At 49.0% G+C, this 20,285-nt stretch overlaps 1 protein-coding gene and 1 pseudogene across 3 annotated transcripts in view; both read left to right on the forward strand.

Annotated features, from left to right (window-relative positions):
* The window catches only part of ADAP2 (ArfGAP with dual PH domains 2), a 34,918-nt gene extending 16,409 nt beyond the window's left edge, over positions 1–18,509 (forward strand). The window contains exons 6-11 of one of the 3 annotated variants that reach the window (XM_030295843.1): positions 1,821–1,967; positions 6,807–6,890; positions 10,094–10,156; positions 11,464–11,541; positions 12,194–12,422; positions 18,436–18,509. In XM_030295843.1, the coding sequence (XP_030151703.1) occupies positions 1,821–1,967; positions 6,807–6,890; positions 10,094–10,156; positions 11,464–11,541; positions 12,194–12,422; positions 18,436–18,449 (615 nt within the window). In that variant the 3' untranslated portion in view covers positions 18,450–18,509. Of the gene's footprint in view, positions 1–1,820; positions 1,968–6,806; positions 6,891–10,093; positions 10,157–11,463; positions 11,542–12,193; positions 12,423–13,889; positions 14,741–18,435 lie in introns of those variants that run through there. The other 2 variants (XM_030295842.1, XM_030295844.1) reach the window with 2 other exon arrangements.
* LOC115501024 lies at positions 18,487–19,116 on the forward strand (annotated as a pseudogene).
* Positions 19,117–20,285: the final 1,169 nt, after the last annotated feature.

Here is a 20,285-nt window from a genome sequence, read left to right on the forward strand (position 1 = left end):
CATTTCTGTATTTTTATGCATGTTCAAATTGATATATATATATATATGGAATGTATATATACTTTTGTGTGTATGTGTGTATAATTTCTTATATTAGTAGGTTCCTACTATACATCCTGTTTTCTGGGACTTGGTGTTTCTCACCCATGGATATCATGGATGTTTCTTCATATAAGTAATATTGATCTAAATTATCCTATAAAAATTCGGTGGTATTTCACTGTATGAATGTACCATGATTTATTTATTTAACCCATTATCCCTCATGTATATTTAAATTCTTTTGACATTTATTTATTTTTGAGAGGCAGAGAGAGACAGAGCATGAGCAGGGGAGGGGGAGAGAGAGGGGGAGACACAGAATCAGAAGCAGCCTCCAGGCTCTGAGCCATCAGCACAGAGCCCGACGCGGGGCTCGAACCCACAGACTGGGAGATCATGACCTGAGCCAAAGTCGGACGCTTAACCGACCGAGCCACCCAGGCGCCCCATCCCTCATATATATTTAAATAACAGGTTTTCGGGGCGCCTGGGTGGCGCAGTCGGTTAAGTGTCCGACTTCAGCCAGGTCACGATCTCGCGGTCCGTGAGTTCGAGCCCCGCGTCAGGCTCTGGGCTGATGGCTCGGAGCCTGGAGCCTGTTTCCGATTCTGTGTCTCCCTCTCTCTCTGCCCCTCCCCCGTTCATGCTCTGTCTCTCTCTGTCCCAAAAATAAATAAACGTTGAAAAAAAAAATTTTAAAAAAATAAATAACAGGTTTTCTTCTTCTTCTACTACTGCCACCACCATTATTACTATTCTAAAAAACACAGCAACAAACATCTTTTGAGACACATGTTTGCATTGTGATGCAATTACTACCTTGGGATAGATTCTTAGATGTGAAACTGTGACTCAAGGCAAAATACTGAACATTTTAATAAATATGACCAAATTTCCCTCTAGAGAAGATTATCCAACAGAACATTGTTCAGTGATGGAAATGTCCTATGTCTGCCCCGTCCAATACCCTAGCCGCTAGCCACACGTGGCTACTTGAGCACTTGAGATGGCTAGGCATAAGGAACTGAAGTTTTATTTTTATTTAATCTTAATTTAAATAGTCACATGTGGTTAATGGCTGGCACAGGTCTAGAGGGTTTGTATCATTTTCTTTTTTCTTCTGTTAAATGTTTGTTTTCACGTGCGAGAGAGACAGATTGCAAGCAGGGGAGGGGCAGAGAGAAAGGGAGACATAGAATCTGAAGCAGGCTCCAGGCTCCCAGCTGTCAGCACAGAGTCTGACGCGGGGCTCGAACTCACCAACTATGAGATCGTGACTGAGCCGAAGTCGGGTGCTTAACCGACTGAGCCACCCTAGGCGCCCCTGTGTCGTTTTCCTCTCTCATCAGTTACGAACGAAAGTACTCTTTTCCTTTCCTTGCTTAGTATCAGTTAGTGCTTAACCTGTGTTCCAGACCCCTGCCAACAGAGTGGAGCGTGGGAGGGAGTGCCCCAAGGCCCCCACACCTGCCTTCATCTGTTTATCTGTTTTATTGGTTTGGCTTCCATAGAGGAACTGCTTCAGAAAAAAATCTGTGGCTAAAAAGTTTGACAAGTCCTAAGTTCAGGTCTGTCTAAGCCCCTTTCCAGCTCGGTGAAGCCAATCTGATTGAGCAGGAATGGTGGGATGACCTAAATGCAGGGAGCAGTAGAACCTCTGTGCATCTTGATATTAGAGCAAGAACATTTAAAAGCCCTGAAAAGTTACAGATTGGTTATCTGTTGGCATTAAGGCCTTGGTGAAGGTGGTGAGATGTCACCTGCTTCCTCTCTTTCAGGGTAAAGGCCCCAAAGCTGTCATCAGCATCAGAGACTTGAATGCCACCTTTGAAACAGAGAAGATAGGGAACCCCCACGGGCTGCAGATCACCTACAGGAGAGAGGGCCACATCAGGAACCTGTTCGTGTACCACGAAAGTGGGAAGGTGAGCCGAGCCGTGTGGCTACCCTAGCCTCCCGCCTGCACCCCAGGACTCTGCAGACCCGCCCCGCAGCTCCCTTGTTCAGCTGCTCTTGAGATTTGCTGCCCCAGTTTGCCTTCGTCTGTTGTCACCTTCCGGTCTGAGATGGCTGTGTGAGGAAGGCAGAGCGAGATTAGGGAGAGACACCCGGCAGGTACCGTGGGTGTGTCTGGACAGTACACAGCCACTCAGGGGAGTCCAGTTGGTAGGAGGGACTATGCCCAGGGACGGCCAATCCAGATAGGGCAGGGATTCTGAACACAGCAGGAGTGGATGGAAGACCAGGTGGCAGTGAATGCAGAGGCCTTGCTTCTCAGCAGGTGGTCCTGTGGTCCTGTACTAACAGCATTAGCATCACCTGGGAGCTTGTTAGACCGGAGTCTCAGTCCCACCTGAACCTACTAAATTAGATATTGCATTTTAACAGGCTCTCTAGGTGATCCTTAAGCACATTAAAGTTTAAGAAAGCAGGGGCGCCTGGGCGGCTCAGTCAGTTAAGCGGCTGAGCCTTGACTTCAGCTCAGGTCATGATCTCACAGTTCGTGGGATCCACCTCTGCCCTGGGATTCTCTCTCCCTCTCTCTCTCAAGATAAATAAATCAACATTTTTAAAAAACCGGCTTCTGTCAGAGAAGACCAAGCCAATAGTACAGGTCCAAGAGGATAAGCCGGGTCACAATGAGCAGAGTCATGTGACTTGGGAGTCATGTGCTAAGTGGAGGTGGGGGTAAAGGTGAGGTCTGACATTTTGTGAGTACCTGTTAATTCTGTGCCAGGCACTGTTCTTGGCTATCACTATACATCATTTATGTCTTCATTTTTTTTTTCTTAAGTAGACTCCACACCCAACATGAAGCTTGAATTCACAACCCCGAGATCAAGAGTCACATGCTGTACTGCCTGAGCCAGGCAGGCACCCCACAATACAGCATTTTTTTCTTTCTTTTTAAAAATCTTTTTAATGTTTATTTGTTTTTGAGAGAGGGAGAGAGAGAGAGAGAGAGAGAGAGAGCGCGAGCGAGCATGAGTGGGGGAGGGGCAGAGAGCCAGGGAGACACAGAATCTGAAGCAGACTCCAGGCTCTCTGAGCTATCAGCACAGAGCCTGACGCGGGGCTCGAACTCACAAACCCTGAGATCATGACCTGAGCTGAAGTCGGATGCTCAACTGACTGAGCCACCCAGGCACCCCGTTGCAATACATCGTTTCTTAACCCTCAAAACAATCCTGGAAATGTTTTAACCCTATGTCCCTGAGGCATGGGCACATTAACCCAGACTATGGTTCTTGGGTCCCGCAGTCCATTTTACCACTCTACGTGGCCCTGCTGGAAGGAGAATCCTTGGCAGCAGGAGCCAGAAACCTGACCCAGGGGCTAGATCTTCCCAAGCGGCACTAGCACTGGGATGCTGTCTTCACGCTTTGGGCAGAGTTCCCAGTGGCGCAGTCTGAGGAACAGGGGTTCGGAATCAGAAACTGGAGCCCTGGGTTTCTCCGCTCTGGGCTGTGTTACTGGGGCACATCCCTTCCCCTCCTCCATCTGTGTTTATAGATCAGAACACCCGCCTCCCAGAGGGGTTTTGAGGGTTGAGTGACCATGAACCATGAATGTGAAAGCATTTCAGTACGGTGAAATGCATTTCAAACATTAACCGCTGCTAATGATTTATTGGCACATGATGGTAACAGTTGTAAAAGGTTAAGAATCTTACGGGCAATTTCACATCTCTGTCACTTATTCATTCATGAATTCACTCTTTCCTTGAATGCTTATTGGGTCTTTGCAGTATACAAAGCACTGCTGTAGGTTTAGAGTGTGGTGGTGAACAGGGCAGAGCCGTGGGCAGGCCTCGAGGATCTCGGTCTGGGGAGGGAGTCAGATGAGGAAAGAGGCACCTGCTGATACCTTGTTGATGGGCTGTCAGTCATGCTCGGTCACACAGGAAGCACGTAAGTGGCCTAGTCTTGGGGGCGGGCAGTCAAAAAGGCATTCCAGAGGAAAGAGTTTCTATTTAAAAATTATGTGAATATGTTGAAAAAGAGGACACTCAAATCAGCTTAAAGGGAGCATGAATGGGAAATATACAAGGGTGTTTATTTTAAGGGCAACAAATCTGGCTGGGCCTCCTGAGAGATTAGAGTCAAGAACTGTGGTGTGTGTGTGAGAGAGAGAGAGAGCCAGAGAGAGCAGTGAGCCCTCTTAACAGGAGCACATTGTTCTATGACACCTGAGGTGCAAGTATAGTACTTATTTATTTCTCTAAATTCAAGGACCCCCAGGGGCACCTGGCTGGTTCGGTTGGTTGAGTGTCCTACTTTATTTTTTTATTTTTATTTTATTTTTTAACATTTATTTATTTTTGAGACAGAGAGAGAGCATGAACAGGGGAGGGGCAGAGAGAGAGGGAGACACAGAATCTGAAACAGGCTCCAGGCTCTGAGCTGTCAGCACAGAGCCCGACGCGGGGCTCGAACTCACAGGCCGTGAGATCATGACCTGAGCCGAAGTTGGACGCTTAACCGACCGAGCCACCCAGGCACCCCGAGTGTCCTACTTTAGCTCAGGTCATGATCTCCCAGTTCAGGAGTTCCAGCGCCTCACTGGGCTCTGTGCTGACAGCATGGGGCTGGCTTCTGATCCTCTGTCTCCCCCTTGCCCTCTACCCCTTCCCTGCTTGCACTCTCTCTCGCTCAAAATAAATAAATAAATAAAAATAAACATTTAAATTCAAGGACCCCTATTCCCCAAAGTGGCAAGAAATCTAATATCAACCCTCTTTCTTGACTTCCTCCCTTGGTTTTACCAGAATCTTGGGACTGGGAGACATGGAGGAGAGCCCTGGTTCTTGGTCCATGGTGGGCTCTCTGCTGTTGCCCTGTGTCCACAATGGATGCCCGGGGCCACCCCTCTGTGCCAATCACTATACGAGGGCTTTTGCTGAGGTGCCCAAGGTCTCTGATACTTACAGTTTCTGGCCCCTCCCATTTGCCCAGTTGTAGAGCATCTGAAAGCTTGGGTCTGGCCATTCTCTTCCCTTCAGTGCCCTAGCCTCTCTTTAGAGAGGCATAAATAGAAGCTGCAAACTCATGCCTGCAGGAGCCAGGTAGGTAATTGAAAAGTGAAGTGGATGGGGCACCTGGGTGGCTCAGTCCATTAAGCATCCAAGTCTTGATTTCAGCTCAGGTCATGATCTCATGGTTTGTGAGATGGAGCCCCTCGTCAGGCTCTGTGCTGACAGCATGGAGCCTGCTTGGGATTCTCTCTCTCTCCCTCTCTCGCTGCCCCCTCCCCTGCTCGCACACTCACTCTTTGTCTCAAAATAAACAAATAAACTTAAAAAAAAAAAAGTGAAGATGGCTAGAAGGCTATAAAGCAGGAAAACCTGTATAGAGGATTGAAACATAACTTCAGGAACCGAACAAACACGTATACAGGTTGGATTTGGCCCCATGGTCTCCAGTTAGTGACCAAAGTGAAGGTCTGGGTGAGTCTTTTCTGGAATGGCCCCATTCCTTTGGTGTCTGGGAGCTGAGAAGTTTAATTCCCAGGGCAAGAGAGCTCTGAACTCTGGAATACTAGGCCAGTGTGCTTGGCTGGCAAGAGAGAAATGGTAATTATGTTGCACTCCTGGGAAACCATAGTCAAATGAATTTCTCAATCACTGTATTACATCAAGGTGTAGCACTGCAGCTATTTGAACAATCTTTCGGCTCCCCCATTCCAAATTCTTGGGAGAAGGAACCTGGTAAGCCCAATTTAGCCTCTACCTTAGCCCAGCCCTGGCCCAGTTGCTGTGGCCAAGAAGGGGAGGATCTTAGCTGCAAATGTGGCTGCAATTTTGGGTGAGCAGTGAGTGGGTGAGAATGGGTGGGGTGGTTCTCACAAAAGCAGGGCTTGGACTGGGCAGAAACCCATCACAACAACTAAACTAAACTTGGGGATGAGTAGAAGCTCTGTGTGGGGGGAGGGAGGAGGGGTGGGCCGGGCAGAATGTGCGAGGACGAATAACATGATTGGGAGGGTTGCAAATGGTTTTGTATGGAGAGAGCTCAGAGGGCAAAGGAGTCATACTTAGATTTTTCTCCTGAGGGTGGCAGAGAGGGCTCTAAGCTAGACACGGTTGCATTGTCAATGAGAAAATTGCTCTGAAAAAAAAAAAAAAAAATCACTCTGGCTGTTGTGGGGGGGCACCCATTGCAAAGCAGCAAAGCCAAGGCAGAGCCTGCTAGACAGGTGGTTCACCAGGTGAGCGACGATGGTGGCCCACACTCGAGGATGCATTCCCCCAGTGTGATACAAGTCCAAGCCGGCTTGGGCCCAAGTTACATGAGCATTGCTACCGGAGGAGAATCCCCAGGTGCACCTGCCCCCACTTGGGAGCCGGATCTTCAACATCTGAGGACACTTGCTCCTCCAATTGTGTCCCACTGGCCAGCATCACATCACCAGAAAGCTTGTTAGGAATGCAGGATCTCAGGCCCCACCCACCCCCTAAACCCACTGGATCCAAAGCTGCACTTTAAAGAGACCCTCAGGTGATTCTTATGCATATTAAGCCATTGCGGAACTCTAGTGCAGATCACTTTCCTCCTCCCCCGGGGCTCTGGAGGTCTCCAAGTCAGAGGGTTCCCACCTGCTGGGGAGGGAGCGTCTGGGCTCTGTGATCAGCCCACTGGCCGCTGAGCAGAACTGAGGGTGTGTGCATGTGCTGAACCTGAAGACCCAGCCGGCTTCCTGCCAGCGGACTCAGCCCCCCTCCCCCACTCCATCTCACAGGCTGATGTCCTCATTTTTCTCCACAGGAGATAGTGGACTGGTTCAATGCCCTCCGTGCAGCCCGTCTGCAGTACCTAAAAACGGCCTTTCCTGAGCTCCCAGAGTCTGAGGTGAGCTAAATGTGGACCCCAGCCTCTGAGTCTCTTCCCTGTCACCTCTTTTCCTTGTCTGCTGACCCCCCAAATACTCAGAGGCTAGACTAGCTTTGTTTGTGGACAGGACCTCGAGATTTGGGGGTGGATACCTCAGAGGGAAACCAAAGACTCTTTCTTCAGGGGGTTTGGCCTCACACATGGCAAGGCAGCCTCCAAAATGCAGGTGAGACTCTCTCTTAGGGATGCATAGCCACTGTCCCTAGTGTCAAGGGGCTTGGGATTGGGGCATCTCTTTCTGACCCCTCCTCCCACTGAAATGTGCAAATGATCCTTCATGTGCTGCTTTCAAAGTGCTTTGCAGCCCCTTTTATCTTGTATTCCCTCGTATCCAGTAATCCCTTGTAGCAGCCAGTGAGATGGGGTAATCATTCCCATTTTATTGATGAGAAACTGAGTCCCAAGAAGGTCAAGTGAATACCCAAAGGTGCTCTTCCCATTCGAGTGTCCTCCCTTTGCCCTTTTGTGTTCTGGTCTCGGGAAGGTGATGGGATCTTCTCCATTACAGTTCTGACAGGAACAGTCTTCCTTCTGTGGCCAAGGTAACTGTGACCCTGAGAACTTCATTTTGGTTGTCCTCAGACATGTAGGGCATCTGTCTGCATCTCTCAGGTGTGTGGGGCAGAGGATGCTGCCTCGAGCCAGGAGGCTTGGGTTCTCAAGGATGCCCTGTCACTAACTCGCTCTTTGACAGCTGCTGGTTATGGCACTTCTCCAAGTATCGGTTCCCACAGCTGTAAGACGGTGGTTGGTCTGGGTCATCTTCAGGGTTCCTTCCAGCTCTGAGGTGCTATGGGCTGGTGTCTGCTTTAGGCCCTGCTCTTAGAGGATTTTGTAAATGATGGGGGTGGAGATGCCATATTAATCCTGGAACTTTTTTTTTTTTTTGAGAGAGAGAGAGAGAGAGATGGAGAGAGACAGAGGGAGAGAGAGAAAATCCCAAGCAGGCTCTGCGCTGTCAGCACAGAGCCTGATGTGGGGCTCGAACTCACAAATAATGAGATCGTGACCTGAGCCGAAATCAAGAGTCAGATGCACGACCAACTTAGCCACCCAGGTGCCCCCCCCCTGGTATTTTCTTATTCCAAACTGTTAGACCCTCCTTGAAAGCTTAGATTCTCCTTAATTCCACGGTTTTCAGGGAGCTAAGTTTTGGAAATGGGTGTCCACTCCAGGCTTGGTGATGCACCGAGATCACAACTCCCTGGGAGCGATTCCAGCCAAGGGTCAAGACCTTCCGGGTCTGCAGAGTCAGCACCCAGCATGGGTGAATGCACGCTCTGCGAGGAAGGCGTCGTGGGTGCTGCCTGCTGACTGGAGATCTTGTAGGACAAAGTGCAGACTCTCAGCCTGAGTCATTGGGCTGACTCTCCAACTTTGCTGACCCCTGCAGAGGAAATTGGTCTTTGGCCAACTCCTCAATGTCCTCTTGCCTCCCCTCACCCACTGTTGATCTCCACCGCCTCCCCCCTCCCCCCCATCTCTCTGCTGCCTTAACTCCTGCTGTGCCCAGGTATGTGTGAGGTTCTGGACAACTGCCTGGACCTGCCTCAAGCTTAGGGATGCAGAGGTCAGACAGCTGAGAGTTCCAGTGCGGAACGTGGTTCTAGACTAAGAAACGTGTGGCCTCTGAAGTCAGAGAAGCTGATGTGTTACCTGGGACACATCACCTCACCTCTCTGAGCCTCGGTCGCTCCTCTGTCACCATGGGGACAGCGCCTACTTTCCAGGGCTGTTGTGAGAATCGAGTGAGCCAAGGCTTCTGAGGTACAGCAAGCAGCACTCCATCCATGTGATCTGCCTTCTTCTGGTTGTTTCCCTAGGCCTAGCCCAGCCTTGCCCTGGCTCAGGTTCAGACTATTAAGCAGCTTGGGACTCTCTTTTCCAAATGAAGGAACTAAGGCCTGCAGAATGTATTTTAGGGAAAGGGGAGTTTATTTTCTTCACAGTTTTCTTCCTTTCAGACCTCCCAGACTTTACTTCCCCTTTGTCCCGTCCTGGGCTCTGGAGCTCTGGAGAACCCCCTCTGCCCTCGGAAGCCTGGGCTGTCATTGGAAGCCCTAGGCTTGCCAGTTTGACCCCCTAGGGTATAGGGGGCCAGCGTTAATTCCTGGAAACCTCTCTGAGCATAGGTTGGCAAGCCGGAAGGGCTCCTGGAGATCACACAATCCAGTCTCCTTATTACTCAGGGGACATGGGCCCAGAGAGGGATAAGGTCTTCCCAAGGTCATACACCTTGTCAAGGTCAGAACTGCAGCTAGATCCCAGGTCCCCCTGCTCCTAGTCCAGAACTTTCCCTGCTTGCCTACTCTGCTACCATCTCCTGTGCGTCTGCGTTAGAATCCCCAGTAAGGACCAGGTCTTGGCCGGGGGCCTGGCCAGGGGGCTCTGACATGTTTATGCTCAGTGTCATGGTGAAGTGGCGGGAGAACTACGAGTGTCTGTCTAGCGTCTGGCAGCCCTAGGTGTGAATCCCAGCTTTCTGTCCTACCAGCAGCCTGACTCAGGGAAAATCCCCAACCACGTCTCTGGGGCCTGGTGTGTTCAGATGTCCAGCGAAGATAAAAATATCCACCTCGTGGGGCGCCTGGGTGGCTCAGTTGATTAAGCCTCCGACTTCGGCTCAGGTCATGATCTCGCAGTTCATGAGTTCGAGCCCCGCATCGGGCTCTGGGCTGACAGCTTAGAGCCTGGAGCCTGCTTCTGTGTGTGTGTCTCTCTCTGTCCCTCCCCTGCTCATACTCTGTCTCTCAAAATAAATAAAACATTTACAAAATTAAAAAAAAAAAACCCACCTCACTCGGTGGTTAAGAAGGGCACCCAGAGCCTGACACAGAGTAGACCCTCAGAATATGCCCCCTGATGACACCGGGAGGGTCTCCTCAGAGCCTCGCCGATGTCTACCTCTTGGGGATACTGAAGGAATCCTTAGACTAAGTCCTTAAACCAAGATTCGGCTCTGCCGGTAAGCTCTGCAAACATCTGAGATGCTGTCGTCTGCCTCTGGTGAAATGTTAATATTGCACCCATCCCACGTTCCAAATATAGCCCCGTGAACCACGAACACACATCCTTCCCCATTCCAAACTTCCTCTTTGTTGGGGAGCCTTGAGCCCCTGGCATGTGAGTCAGGGGTTCAGTGTATGTCTCTCTTCCCCCAGCTCGTGCCCCTCATCACCAGGAACTACCTCAAACAAGGCTTCATGGAAAAGACGGGCCCAAAGGTACATTTCACCGCTCTCTGTGGGACTCACAGGGCCCTGGTTCCAGTAGGCAGTAGGGCAGGATTTGGGAAGTAGGAAAGTGGGGACCTAGGGGGGTGGGAAGAGGAAGGGAAGTAACCCAATGTTTGTGAGTTCTTGGGGCCAAAGACCGAGTGGAGACTGGTGAGCTGGTATGTGGTCCAGCATCGTGCTGGCGCATCTCCCGACCCGTGGGCATCCCCTCCTTTATCAGCATCACCGGCAGCTTCTTTCTCCTTGGCTCCATCTAATTGAGCTGACTCCTGGGAGAGCAGAGCTGAAAAGGGACTCTTTGGGGGACAGCTTTTGCATTTGCCAGAACCCTCGTGTGCTTGGTTCTGGGGACCTACTGGGACCGTCCATCCAAGTGAGACAGGGGCTCGTGATTGGTCTGAGAAAACACACCTCTGCACACACAGGGACACACCCCTCCCCAGCACACACCCCCTCCCTCCAACTCAGCCCCTGCTCTTTCACTGAACCTGCCCCAACCCCCAGTGTTGCTCATCTGCACTCATCTGTGAAGGCAGGGAAGCCTGGCCGCTCCTGGACCTCCCTTGGAGGCCTGTGGTGAGGGTATCTAAGCCCCCTCCTGGGTGCTGAGAAGGGTGAGGCTCCAAGCCAGGAGTCTGGCTGGTGAGGGTCCTGGTGGTTGGAAGGGGAGGAAGAGGGGAAGGGAGGAGGAGAAGGGAAAGCAGAGGGAGCCCCCTAAAACAAAACAAAACAAGACAAAACAAACTCCCCAAGCAGCAGCAACTCAATGCTTTTTGATTTTTTAAAGGTGTACTATGTTGACCAGATGGTTGTCAAGACTGCGGTGGAAGGGGTTAGGCAATCGGTGTGAAAGGAAGCCCCTGGGCAGCTTAACAAGGACTGGAAGGGTTGCGCATTGTGTTTTCTGCCTTCACCAGCCAATGGCACAGCCAGTCCGCGGTGATTCTTGCCGGGGGCTTTCTTTCCCCTGACCTCGGTTGCAATTCCGTCAAGGCCAGCACTTTCAGCATTGCTGAGCAGTGACTACTTCTGATTTCCCCAGCTTCCTTTTTCTGAGACTTCTTGTCCACAACCTGAGAAGGAGGAGGGCGCCTCTTCCTACCCACAGCAGCACCCAGAGGCACGGGGCGCAGCTGGCAGGGGGTGAGAGGGTGGGCAGAGCCTTCAGGGAGGAGCCCTGGGGTGTCTGAGGGGGCGGGGACTGGCCAGCTCCCCAGGTGTAGCCCAGGCCGGCTCTCTGACCTCTTTGCTCCCCCCACTCGGCTGACCCTGGTATGAGGTTCCCTCTTTTGCAGCAGAGAGAACCTTTCAAGAAAAGGTGGTTTGCCCTGGATCCCCAGGAGCGGAGGCTGCTCTATTACAAGAACCCACTGGTAAGAGCCACTGCCGGCCCCTCTCCAATGCACCCCCAAGCAGAGGAGGGGTCAGTACTAGCCGGGGACCGTGGGGGAAGCTACAGGGCTGGAGAAGCCTAGCGAGGGACACACCTCCACCTTTGCTTGCCTCCAAGTCATCTCCCGGGCGTGGAGCTATTCTCTCTCGCCTTGCTGGAAGTCATGTATCCTAAATGCTGCCAATGCAGCTAAACAGGTCATTTCTCGTCCTCCAGTTTCCAGTGCTCACTTGTCACCAGGAGGCTAGTGGTTAGGACTGTGGGCTTTAGAACTTTCAGCCCTGCCACTTAGTGGTATGCCTTGGGCAGAGCACTTAAATCTCTGTGCCTCAGTTTCTTCCTCAGAGGTTGCCATGAGGATTGTATGAGTTACTTAAGGTAAACCGCTTGAAATCTTGGGGCATATAAGCTGCCCATAAATGTCAAGTATTATTTTAACAGATCACATGTGTGATTTATGTTTTTTTTACCCTTTCACATTCTGGGTCCCACCAAACAGAAATCCCTAGCAGAGACCCCTGCTATGCACATAAAACACCTCTTTCTAAAATAGAGCTGGGGAGATGGCAGGGCTGCAGGTGTCTCTCTGCCCCAGGTGTGGCCTCTGATGACCACACGTCTTCTATTTCCAGGATGCCTTTGAACAGGGCCAGGTTTTTCTTGGGAGCAACGAGCAGGGGTATGATGTATATGAAGACCTGCCCAAGGGCATCCGAGGGAACCGCTGGAAAGCTGGCCTCACCATCATCACCCCTGAGCGGAGGTTCGTCTTCACCTGCCCCAGCGAGAAGGAGCAGCGGGAATGGCTGGAGAGCTTTCAGGATGTCCTCTCCCGCCCCCTGACGCCCCTCAACCTCCTCGGTAAGACACACGCACGGCCTGGGGTTGGTCCTTTTGGCCAAAGGCAGAAAGGGGCCTCGTGGGGTTCAGCCGTGAGCCCTGAAGCCGAGGTCATGGCTTTTCCCATTTTCTTCTCTTCCTGCCAAAGAAAAGTACAGACAGTGCACATTATTATCAGAAAGCCCTCTCCATCCGTGCAAAGTTCCTCTGTGGGGAGCCCTATCCCAGAACCGCTGTGTCCAGGAACCAGCAGCTTCTCTCTCTGTCCACCCTCCCCCACCCCTCCCAGTCCCTCTCCTCCTGAGAAAACCCTGGCCTATTATTATTAGCTAAGGTCACACCCACTGGGCAGCCCCCGCCCCCCAGTCTTGGGTTCCTCCCTACCCACAGAGGGAAGGCTATGTTTAGCACCCTTCTTTTCTCTGGATCCTCCCTTCTGTCTGCTTCTCTCCTCCTCCCCTTCACCCCAGATGTGTTAGAAGTAGGTTTCTTTGTGGCTGACAGCTCTGTGAAAAACGGGAAGACATTCTGAGTTAGGGCAGGAAACTTCTGGCCCAGGGCCTGGTTTGGGGGCCAGGGAGAACTTCTGTGTTTTTGAAAAGTACAGAGTGAGTGAGTGGGTGACCCCACACGGGCACTTAGGAGAAACACTTGTGCCCTTTGAATCTGACTAGTATAAAACACACACTCTTTTCACTGTCCAAAATCTTTTTTTTTTTAATGTTTATTTTTTATTTTATTTTTTTTTTAATTTTTTTTTCAACGTTTTTTATTATTTTTGGGACAGAGAGAGACAGAGCATGAACGGGGGAGGGGCAGAGAGAGAGGGAGACACAGAATCGGAAACAGGCTCCAGGCTCCGAGCCATCAGCCCAGAGCCTGACGCGGGGCTCGAACTCCCGGACCGCGAGATCGTGACCTGGCTGAAGTCGGACGCTTTACAGACTGCGCCACCCAGGCGCCCCATGTTTATTTTTTATTTTTGAGAGGGAGACAGAGGCAGAGAGCACACACAAGCAGGGGAGGGGCAAAGAGTGAGAAAGGGAGACACAGAATCTGAAGCAGGCTCCAGGCTCTGAGCTGTCAGCACAGAGCCTGATGCGGGGCTCGAACCCACGGACTGTGAGTTCATGACCTGAGCCAAAGTCTGGCGCTTAACTGGCTAAGCCACCCAGGTGCCCCTTCACTTTCCAAAATCTTAAAACCGAGAGCCTAAGAAGCGGACTTGGAAGTTGTTGGTGAAGGGCGTCAGCTGGTGCTTCCTTTTCCCCATGGGCCTGTGTGTCTGAGTCTCGAAGTTTCTGTGTCTCTCACTCTCTGCTTTTCTCTCCTTCTCTGGTGTGTGTGTCCCCTCTGTCTCGCACCCTTTTGGTCGGTGTTTCATTCTTGTTCACTGTCATTGTGCTCTGTCCCCTCGCTGTCCCTTCTCTCCAGTAGGACTGCATTGCCGTGGTTATTGGCTCAGCTCTCTTCTTGTTCCTCTGACAGCTGCATCAACAGAGGGCAGCCACGGCCGCAGGTGACCCATTAGCTGAGGAGCTGGCCACTGGTCACCCGGAGCTTGTGGTGGGAAGGACAAGTTCTCACCTTGGCCTTGGTTGCCCAGCTGGAGGGCCCCATAGGCAACAGCCATCGCCGGCCATGAACTCTGCCAAGACTGAAGCTTTGGCCTTTACCTGTTGGCTCCCCAGGCCTTCCCACTGCCCAGCCCTGGGGGTCTTGGGGCTCTGGCACATGTCCTCAAGGCCCAGGACATCTGAAATGAAGGCACCGCAATGGAAAGCCACCCACCGTGTCATGCAAGTGGCATTTTTGCTCAAAGAGAAAAAAAGTTTAATCTGGATCTAACCATGAGGAACTAATCAGACAAATTCACATTAGAGACATTCTCTGAAACAGCTGGCCTGGACTCTTCAAAAGTGTCAGTATCATGAAAGATAAAGTAGTGAGGAAAGGGTTCTAGATTTAAAAAGACTAAGGAGGCAAGAAAATGCAATTCATGATTCTTGACTGGATCCTGGATTTTTATGATTTATTTTTTTAAAGATTTTTATTTGTAAGTAATCTCTACACCCAACGTGGGGTTCAAATTTACAACCCCGAGATCAGGAGTTGCACACTCTCCTGACTGAGCCAGCCAGGCTCCCCTGGATCCTGGATTTTTACAAAGCAGCTACAAAAGACATAATGGAGATAACTGGGGAAGTTTGAACATGGATGTATACTAGCCAAAGAGTGTTGTAAAACTGATAATTATGTTGTATTTGTGTAGATTGTTCTTGTTCTTCAGGGATACGTGCTAAAGTGTTCAGGGGTAAAGTGTAATAATTTTTAGTCTACAACTGTCTCTGAAATGGTTTGGCAAAGAATAAGTGTATGTGTACATGTATATATAGAGTATAGACATATATATATGTATATATATAGTGTATATATACATATAGTGTGTGTGTGTGTGTGTATATATATATATATATATATATATATATATATATATATGGTAGGAAATATATATACAGGGAAAGAGCTAGAGAAAGCGAGCCACTGTGCAACATGTTAGCAGCTGATGAATCCAGGTGAAGTAGAGATGAGTCTCTATTGTCCTTTTTGTGCAAACTTTCTAGAGATTCAAAAGTGTTCAAACTTAAAAGTTGGAAGTGGGGGAAACTTTTAAAGAGACCATCCACTTCTCACTCTTCAAAAGCACTGTTTTTTTCTACATGAATCAAAAATGTCCGTGGGAAAGTCCCATCTTTGTGCACATCTGAGAAGAAATTAAAACCCAGATTAATAAACAGAACAAAACAAAACTTTCTGGGAAGAAAGAAGCAAGCCAAGGAGAACCCCACTGGACCCCAGGGCAGAGAGAGAGCCATCCAGTCGGCGTGCCAGCTCTGGCTTTGCCACTAACTTGAGATTGTTGGACACCTCACCTTCCTACCTATGTGCCTTGGTTTTTCGCTTTCAAGTGAGGAAGTTGTACTAACTATTGAAATGCGATGCAAGCAACACATACTTTTGAGCAGCCCCCCGGTGCCAGGTTCTGTGCCAAGCCCTGGGAACAGGGCAGGAACCAGATGGTACCTGCTGTCACAGATTACAGGCTTCTGGAAGGCAACTCTTATACAGGGTGGGACAATGGCACGCGTGTCCAGAAAGGAAAATACAGGCTGCTGTGGGAGCATGCAACACAGCGTTACCCCTAAGGACGGGGAGGGGAGGGCCTCCGTCCTCTCCAGAAAGTGATGTTAAGTTGAAACCTTAAAAGTATTTAGAGGTTAGTCAAAGGGAAGAGGGTGAGGAAAACGCTTGTCTGAGGGAAGAAAATGTTCAAAGGCCCTTAGATGGCAAAGAGGAACCGAAAGAAACTTGGAAAGGCTGAAATGTTAGAGAAATAGATCACCGAGGTCCCAGCTCTATGATTCGTTGTCCTTCAGGTGACGTGCAGAAAGACACTTAGTGTTCTCTCTTCATTTTGGTGGAGAACCAGAGGGCTGGGAGCATCTTATTCTCTGCTTTTTGTGGGGGTTTCCTATGGACCCCCCAGAGGGCTAGCAGTTATTGGAGTGTCTTTGTTGAGGCTTCCTGACAGCCCAGACATGATGTGGGTGCTCCCTCTTCTGGCTCCTAAAGCACCTTGAAAATGTCTGTTTCAACACCTGCTGGGTTGTATATTAAGGGTCTGCTTTTTTTTTTTTTAATTACCGGTGAGCTCTGTCTAGAGAGGAAGAAAGAAATACACACGCAGCAACACAGCTAGCTACCTGGCGTGAAGAAGGAAAGTCACATGATCAGACTTGAAATTGAGGAAAACAACACAGCAGCGTAGCATAGGAGTAGGAAGCAGAGAGACCAATTGGGAAGCCACTGCAGTAATCACAAGCATCATTGTAATGTGTAATTGTGGGCCTGCACCCCAGCTCTCCTTCCCATCTCTTCTTTCCTAAACCTCCTTCTCTTGTCCAGAAAAGAAAACCATACCTCTTACCCACCTTAAACCTTACTGGAGTACATTACTTGAAGGCATAAAAATCACTGGGATGCCAAATAAAGAAACCATTTGGGGGTGCCTGGGTAGCTCAGTCGGTTGAACATCCGACTTCGGCTCAGGTCATGATCTCACGGCTCCATGAGTTCGAGCCCCGCGTCAGGCTCTGTGCTGACAGCTCAGAGCCTGAAGCCTGCTTCAGATTCTGTGTCTCCTTCTCTCTCTGCCCCTCCCCTGCTCACGCTTTGTCTCACTCTGTTTCTCAAAAATAAATAAATGTAAAAAAAAAAAATTTAAGAAACCATTTGAAAGAGTGACAAGCCTTTTTTTTTTACATTTTATTTTTTTACATTGACGTTTATTTTGTATTGTTCTATAAATGTTGATATATATATATATATATATATATATATATATATATATATATATATATATATATATATATATATGGCCTCATACCACCCCATTCAGAATAAAGAATGGTTACATCACCTTAAAAACTCCCTAGTGTACCTCTTTCTAGACACACCCTTCCCCTGCCCCCTGGCAACCACTGCTCTGTTCTTCATCAGTCCAGATTTATATTTTTGGAGATGTCATATAAATGGCATCATTCATATGTAATTTTTTTTTTAATTTTTTTTTCAACGTTTATTTATTTTTGGGACAGAGAGAGACAGAGCATGAACGGGGGAGGGGCAGAGAGAGAGGGAAACACAGAATCGGAAACAGGCTCCAGGCTCTGAGCCATCAGCCCAGAGCCTGACACAGGGCTCGAACTCACAGACCGCGAGATTGTGACCTGGCTGAAGTCAGACGCTTAACCGACTGCGCCACCCAGGCGCCCCCATATGTAATTTTTGAGACTGGCTTCTTTCATATAACGTCCCTGAGATTCATCCAAGTCATTGCATGTATCAACAATTCTTCCCCGTTGTTCCTGAGTAGTATTGCATTGGATGGACGTACCACAGTTTGTTTACTCAATGGAATAGTACTCAGCAATAAAAAGGAGCGAATTGTGGATACACACAACAATATTGGAGTGAAACTGCCAGGTCATGTGGTGGATGTATGTTTACCTTTATAACAAACTGTCGAACTGTTTTCCAGAGCGGGCCATTTCACATTTCCGGTAGCAACGTATGAGAATTCTAGTTACTCTGCCCAGAAGTCCAATGGTCTGTTGTGCCACAGAACCAGGCAGAGAGTTCCAGTCATTCTGTATCTTCACCAGCACTTGGTATTGTCAGTATTCTTAATTTTAGTAGTTTCAGTAGATACGCAGTTGTTATCTCCGTGGTTTTCATTTGCATTTCTCTAGCGGTTGATGATGCTGAACATCTTTTCATGTGCTTATCTGCCAACTTTATATCTTTGGAGAAGTGACTGTGCCTATGTCTCATTTTTCAAAAAAATTTTTTTTTTATTTTTGAGAGAGAGAGAGAGACAGAAAGAGAGAGGGAGAGGGAGGGGCAGAGAGAAGGGAGACAGAGGATCCCAAGCAGGTCTGCGCTGACAGCAGAGAGCCTGGTGTGAGGCTTGAACTCATGAACTGGGAGATCATGATCTGAGCCAAAGTCTGACACTCAACTGACTGAGCCACCTGGGCACCCCCATATCTCATTTTTTAATTGCATCATTTTAATTGCATCATTTAATTGCATCATTTAATTGCAAAAAAAATTCTTTTTTGTTTTAATTTTTAAATTTAGAGAGCGTGACTGTGAGTGGGGGAGAGGCAGAGAGAGAAAGATTGCTCAGAAGTCTCCATGCCCAGCATGAAGCCCATGGTGGAGCTTGATCCCACTACTCTGGGATCATGACCTGAGCTGAAATCAAGAGTTGAATGCTCAACTGAATGAGCCACCCAGGCACCCCAGGGGTTCTTTATACTTTCTTGATGCTAGTCCTTTGACGAACATGGGATGTGCAAATATTTTCCCCCAATCTGTTAACAGTTTTTCCCCATTCTCTTAACAGTGCCAGTGAAGGCTTCTTAACGCAATGAGGTCAGGGTTTACGACTTCCTTTGTTTTTTTGCAGATTTTTGTTGGTGACAAAGTTTGGCATTAAAAATGGGGTGTTTTCCCCAGGCGGCTGCTTAAGATGGAGGAGGGGCAGGTCCTGGGGCTCAATGGCGGGGGCCATCTCCTTGGCCACCTGGAAGCCACTGTGTCTAAACAGGTGCTGCTGGGCTGGAAGGTTGTAGTGGTGCGCTATGAGGGCATCAGCACTTCTGGCAATTTCTACTAAAACATTAAGTACCTGGCTTTCCTCCACAAGCCGCTGAGCCTCAACCCATCCCATGGCCCATCCCCAGAGCCCAGCCGCATCTTCTGGAGGACAGTGTAAGGCACGCTGCCCCACAGGACCATGGGAGGCCAGGCTTCCCTGGACCGCCTCAATGTGTTTGATGGGATCTTGCCACCTTATGACAAGAAAAAGGGGATGGTGGTTCCCGGTGCCCTCAAGGTTGTGCGTCTGAAGCCTACACGAACATTTCCTTACCTGAGCACCTGGCTCATGAGGTGGGCTGGAAGTACCAGGCTGTAACAGCCACCCTGGAGGAGAAGAGGAAGGAGAAGTCCAAGATCCATTACGGGAAGAAAAAGCATCTCATGAGGCTACAGAAACAGGCCAAAAACAATGTGAAGAAGAAGACCGACAAATACACAGAAGTCCTTGAGGCCCACGGACTCCTGGTCTGAGCCCAATGAAATTGTTTATTCCTCAATAAATAAGTGAGGGAAGGAATGAATGAATACACAAAGAAATAAATATTAAAATAGGGTGCTTGGGCTTATATTTGGATATTTTGAATTCACATAAAGTGGAGTGGAAATAAGGATGATGTACATTTAATGACTTCTTCCCCTGACAAAATATACTTTGTCCCTGAAGGAATCCAGTAAGGGCAAAGCACTGATAGATGTTAATGGCAGTCATACTGCCATTTCGTCCAGTGCACAAATTCAGGAACTTGTCCTTTCCCATCTTTCTTAACATTGGAACCCAGTGTCACAGTGATGTGGATTAGCACATCTGTTTGAATTTAACAATGATGTCAGACTCTCCGACAGAAAATGAGCCTTGTTCATGGGTCTTTACATCTAGGGCTGACTACCCACCCCTACCCCTTTTCTGGTAACCATTGCATGTTTTTGCACGTAACTTTTAGGAAGTGTCCAAGAAGACGTTTGAAGAGCATTGGTTAATCTGCTCTTTCAAGAAACTTAGGTGTCTCATAGAGAAGAGAAGGAGAGGTGGCTAGAGGATGCTTCTCTCAAAGATTTTATTTAATGAAAAACATTTTTTTGAACGTTTATTTATTTTTGAGAGAGAGAAGAGAAAGAGAGAGTGCGAGCGAGGGAAGGACAGAGAATGGGAGACACGGAATCCAAAGCAGGCTGCAGGCTCCGAGCTGTCAGCACAGAGCCTGACCCGGGGCTCGAATCCACGAACCGTGAGATCATGACCTGAGCCGAAGGCGGGCGTTTAACCTACTGAGCTACCCAGGTGCCCCTTCAAAAATTTTATTTTTTAAGATGGAAAATTTGAGCATGTGTCTTTGGTATTGTGTCTATATTTCAGAAAAGACGGGCGTGGAGGAGCTGAGTTTACTACAAATGAGGAAACCATGGAACACAACCCAGGCAATAATATATCAACCAGGATAGGCAAAGTAATGCTGCCCCCACTAAATCTCAGTAAGCTTAACGTATGCCAAGTTTATTTTCCTCCTTTACTGCATGTTCTAGTATGGGTCTGCAGGGGGTCTGCTCGTCTTGGACACTCAGAGACCCAGGTCACCAATTGATGGCCTCATTTTCACAGTCAGGGCATTTGGCAGAAAGGGATACAATGACTTACTAGCTCTTTAAGCTGATGGAAAA

Source organism: Lynx canadensis, chromosome E1 (genome assembly GCF_007474595.2).
Source record: "Lynx canadensis isolate LIC74 chromosome E1, mLynCan4.pri.v2, whole genome shotgun sequence".
Classification (NCBI taxonomy): domain Eukaryota; kingdom Metazoa; phylum Chordata; class Mammalia; order Carnivora; family Felidae; genus Lynx; species Lynx canadensis.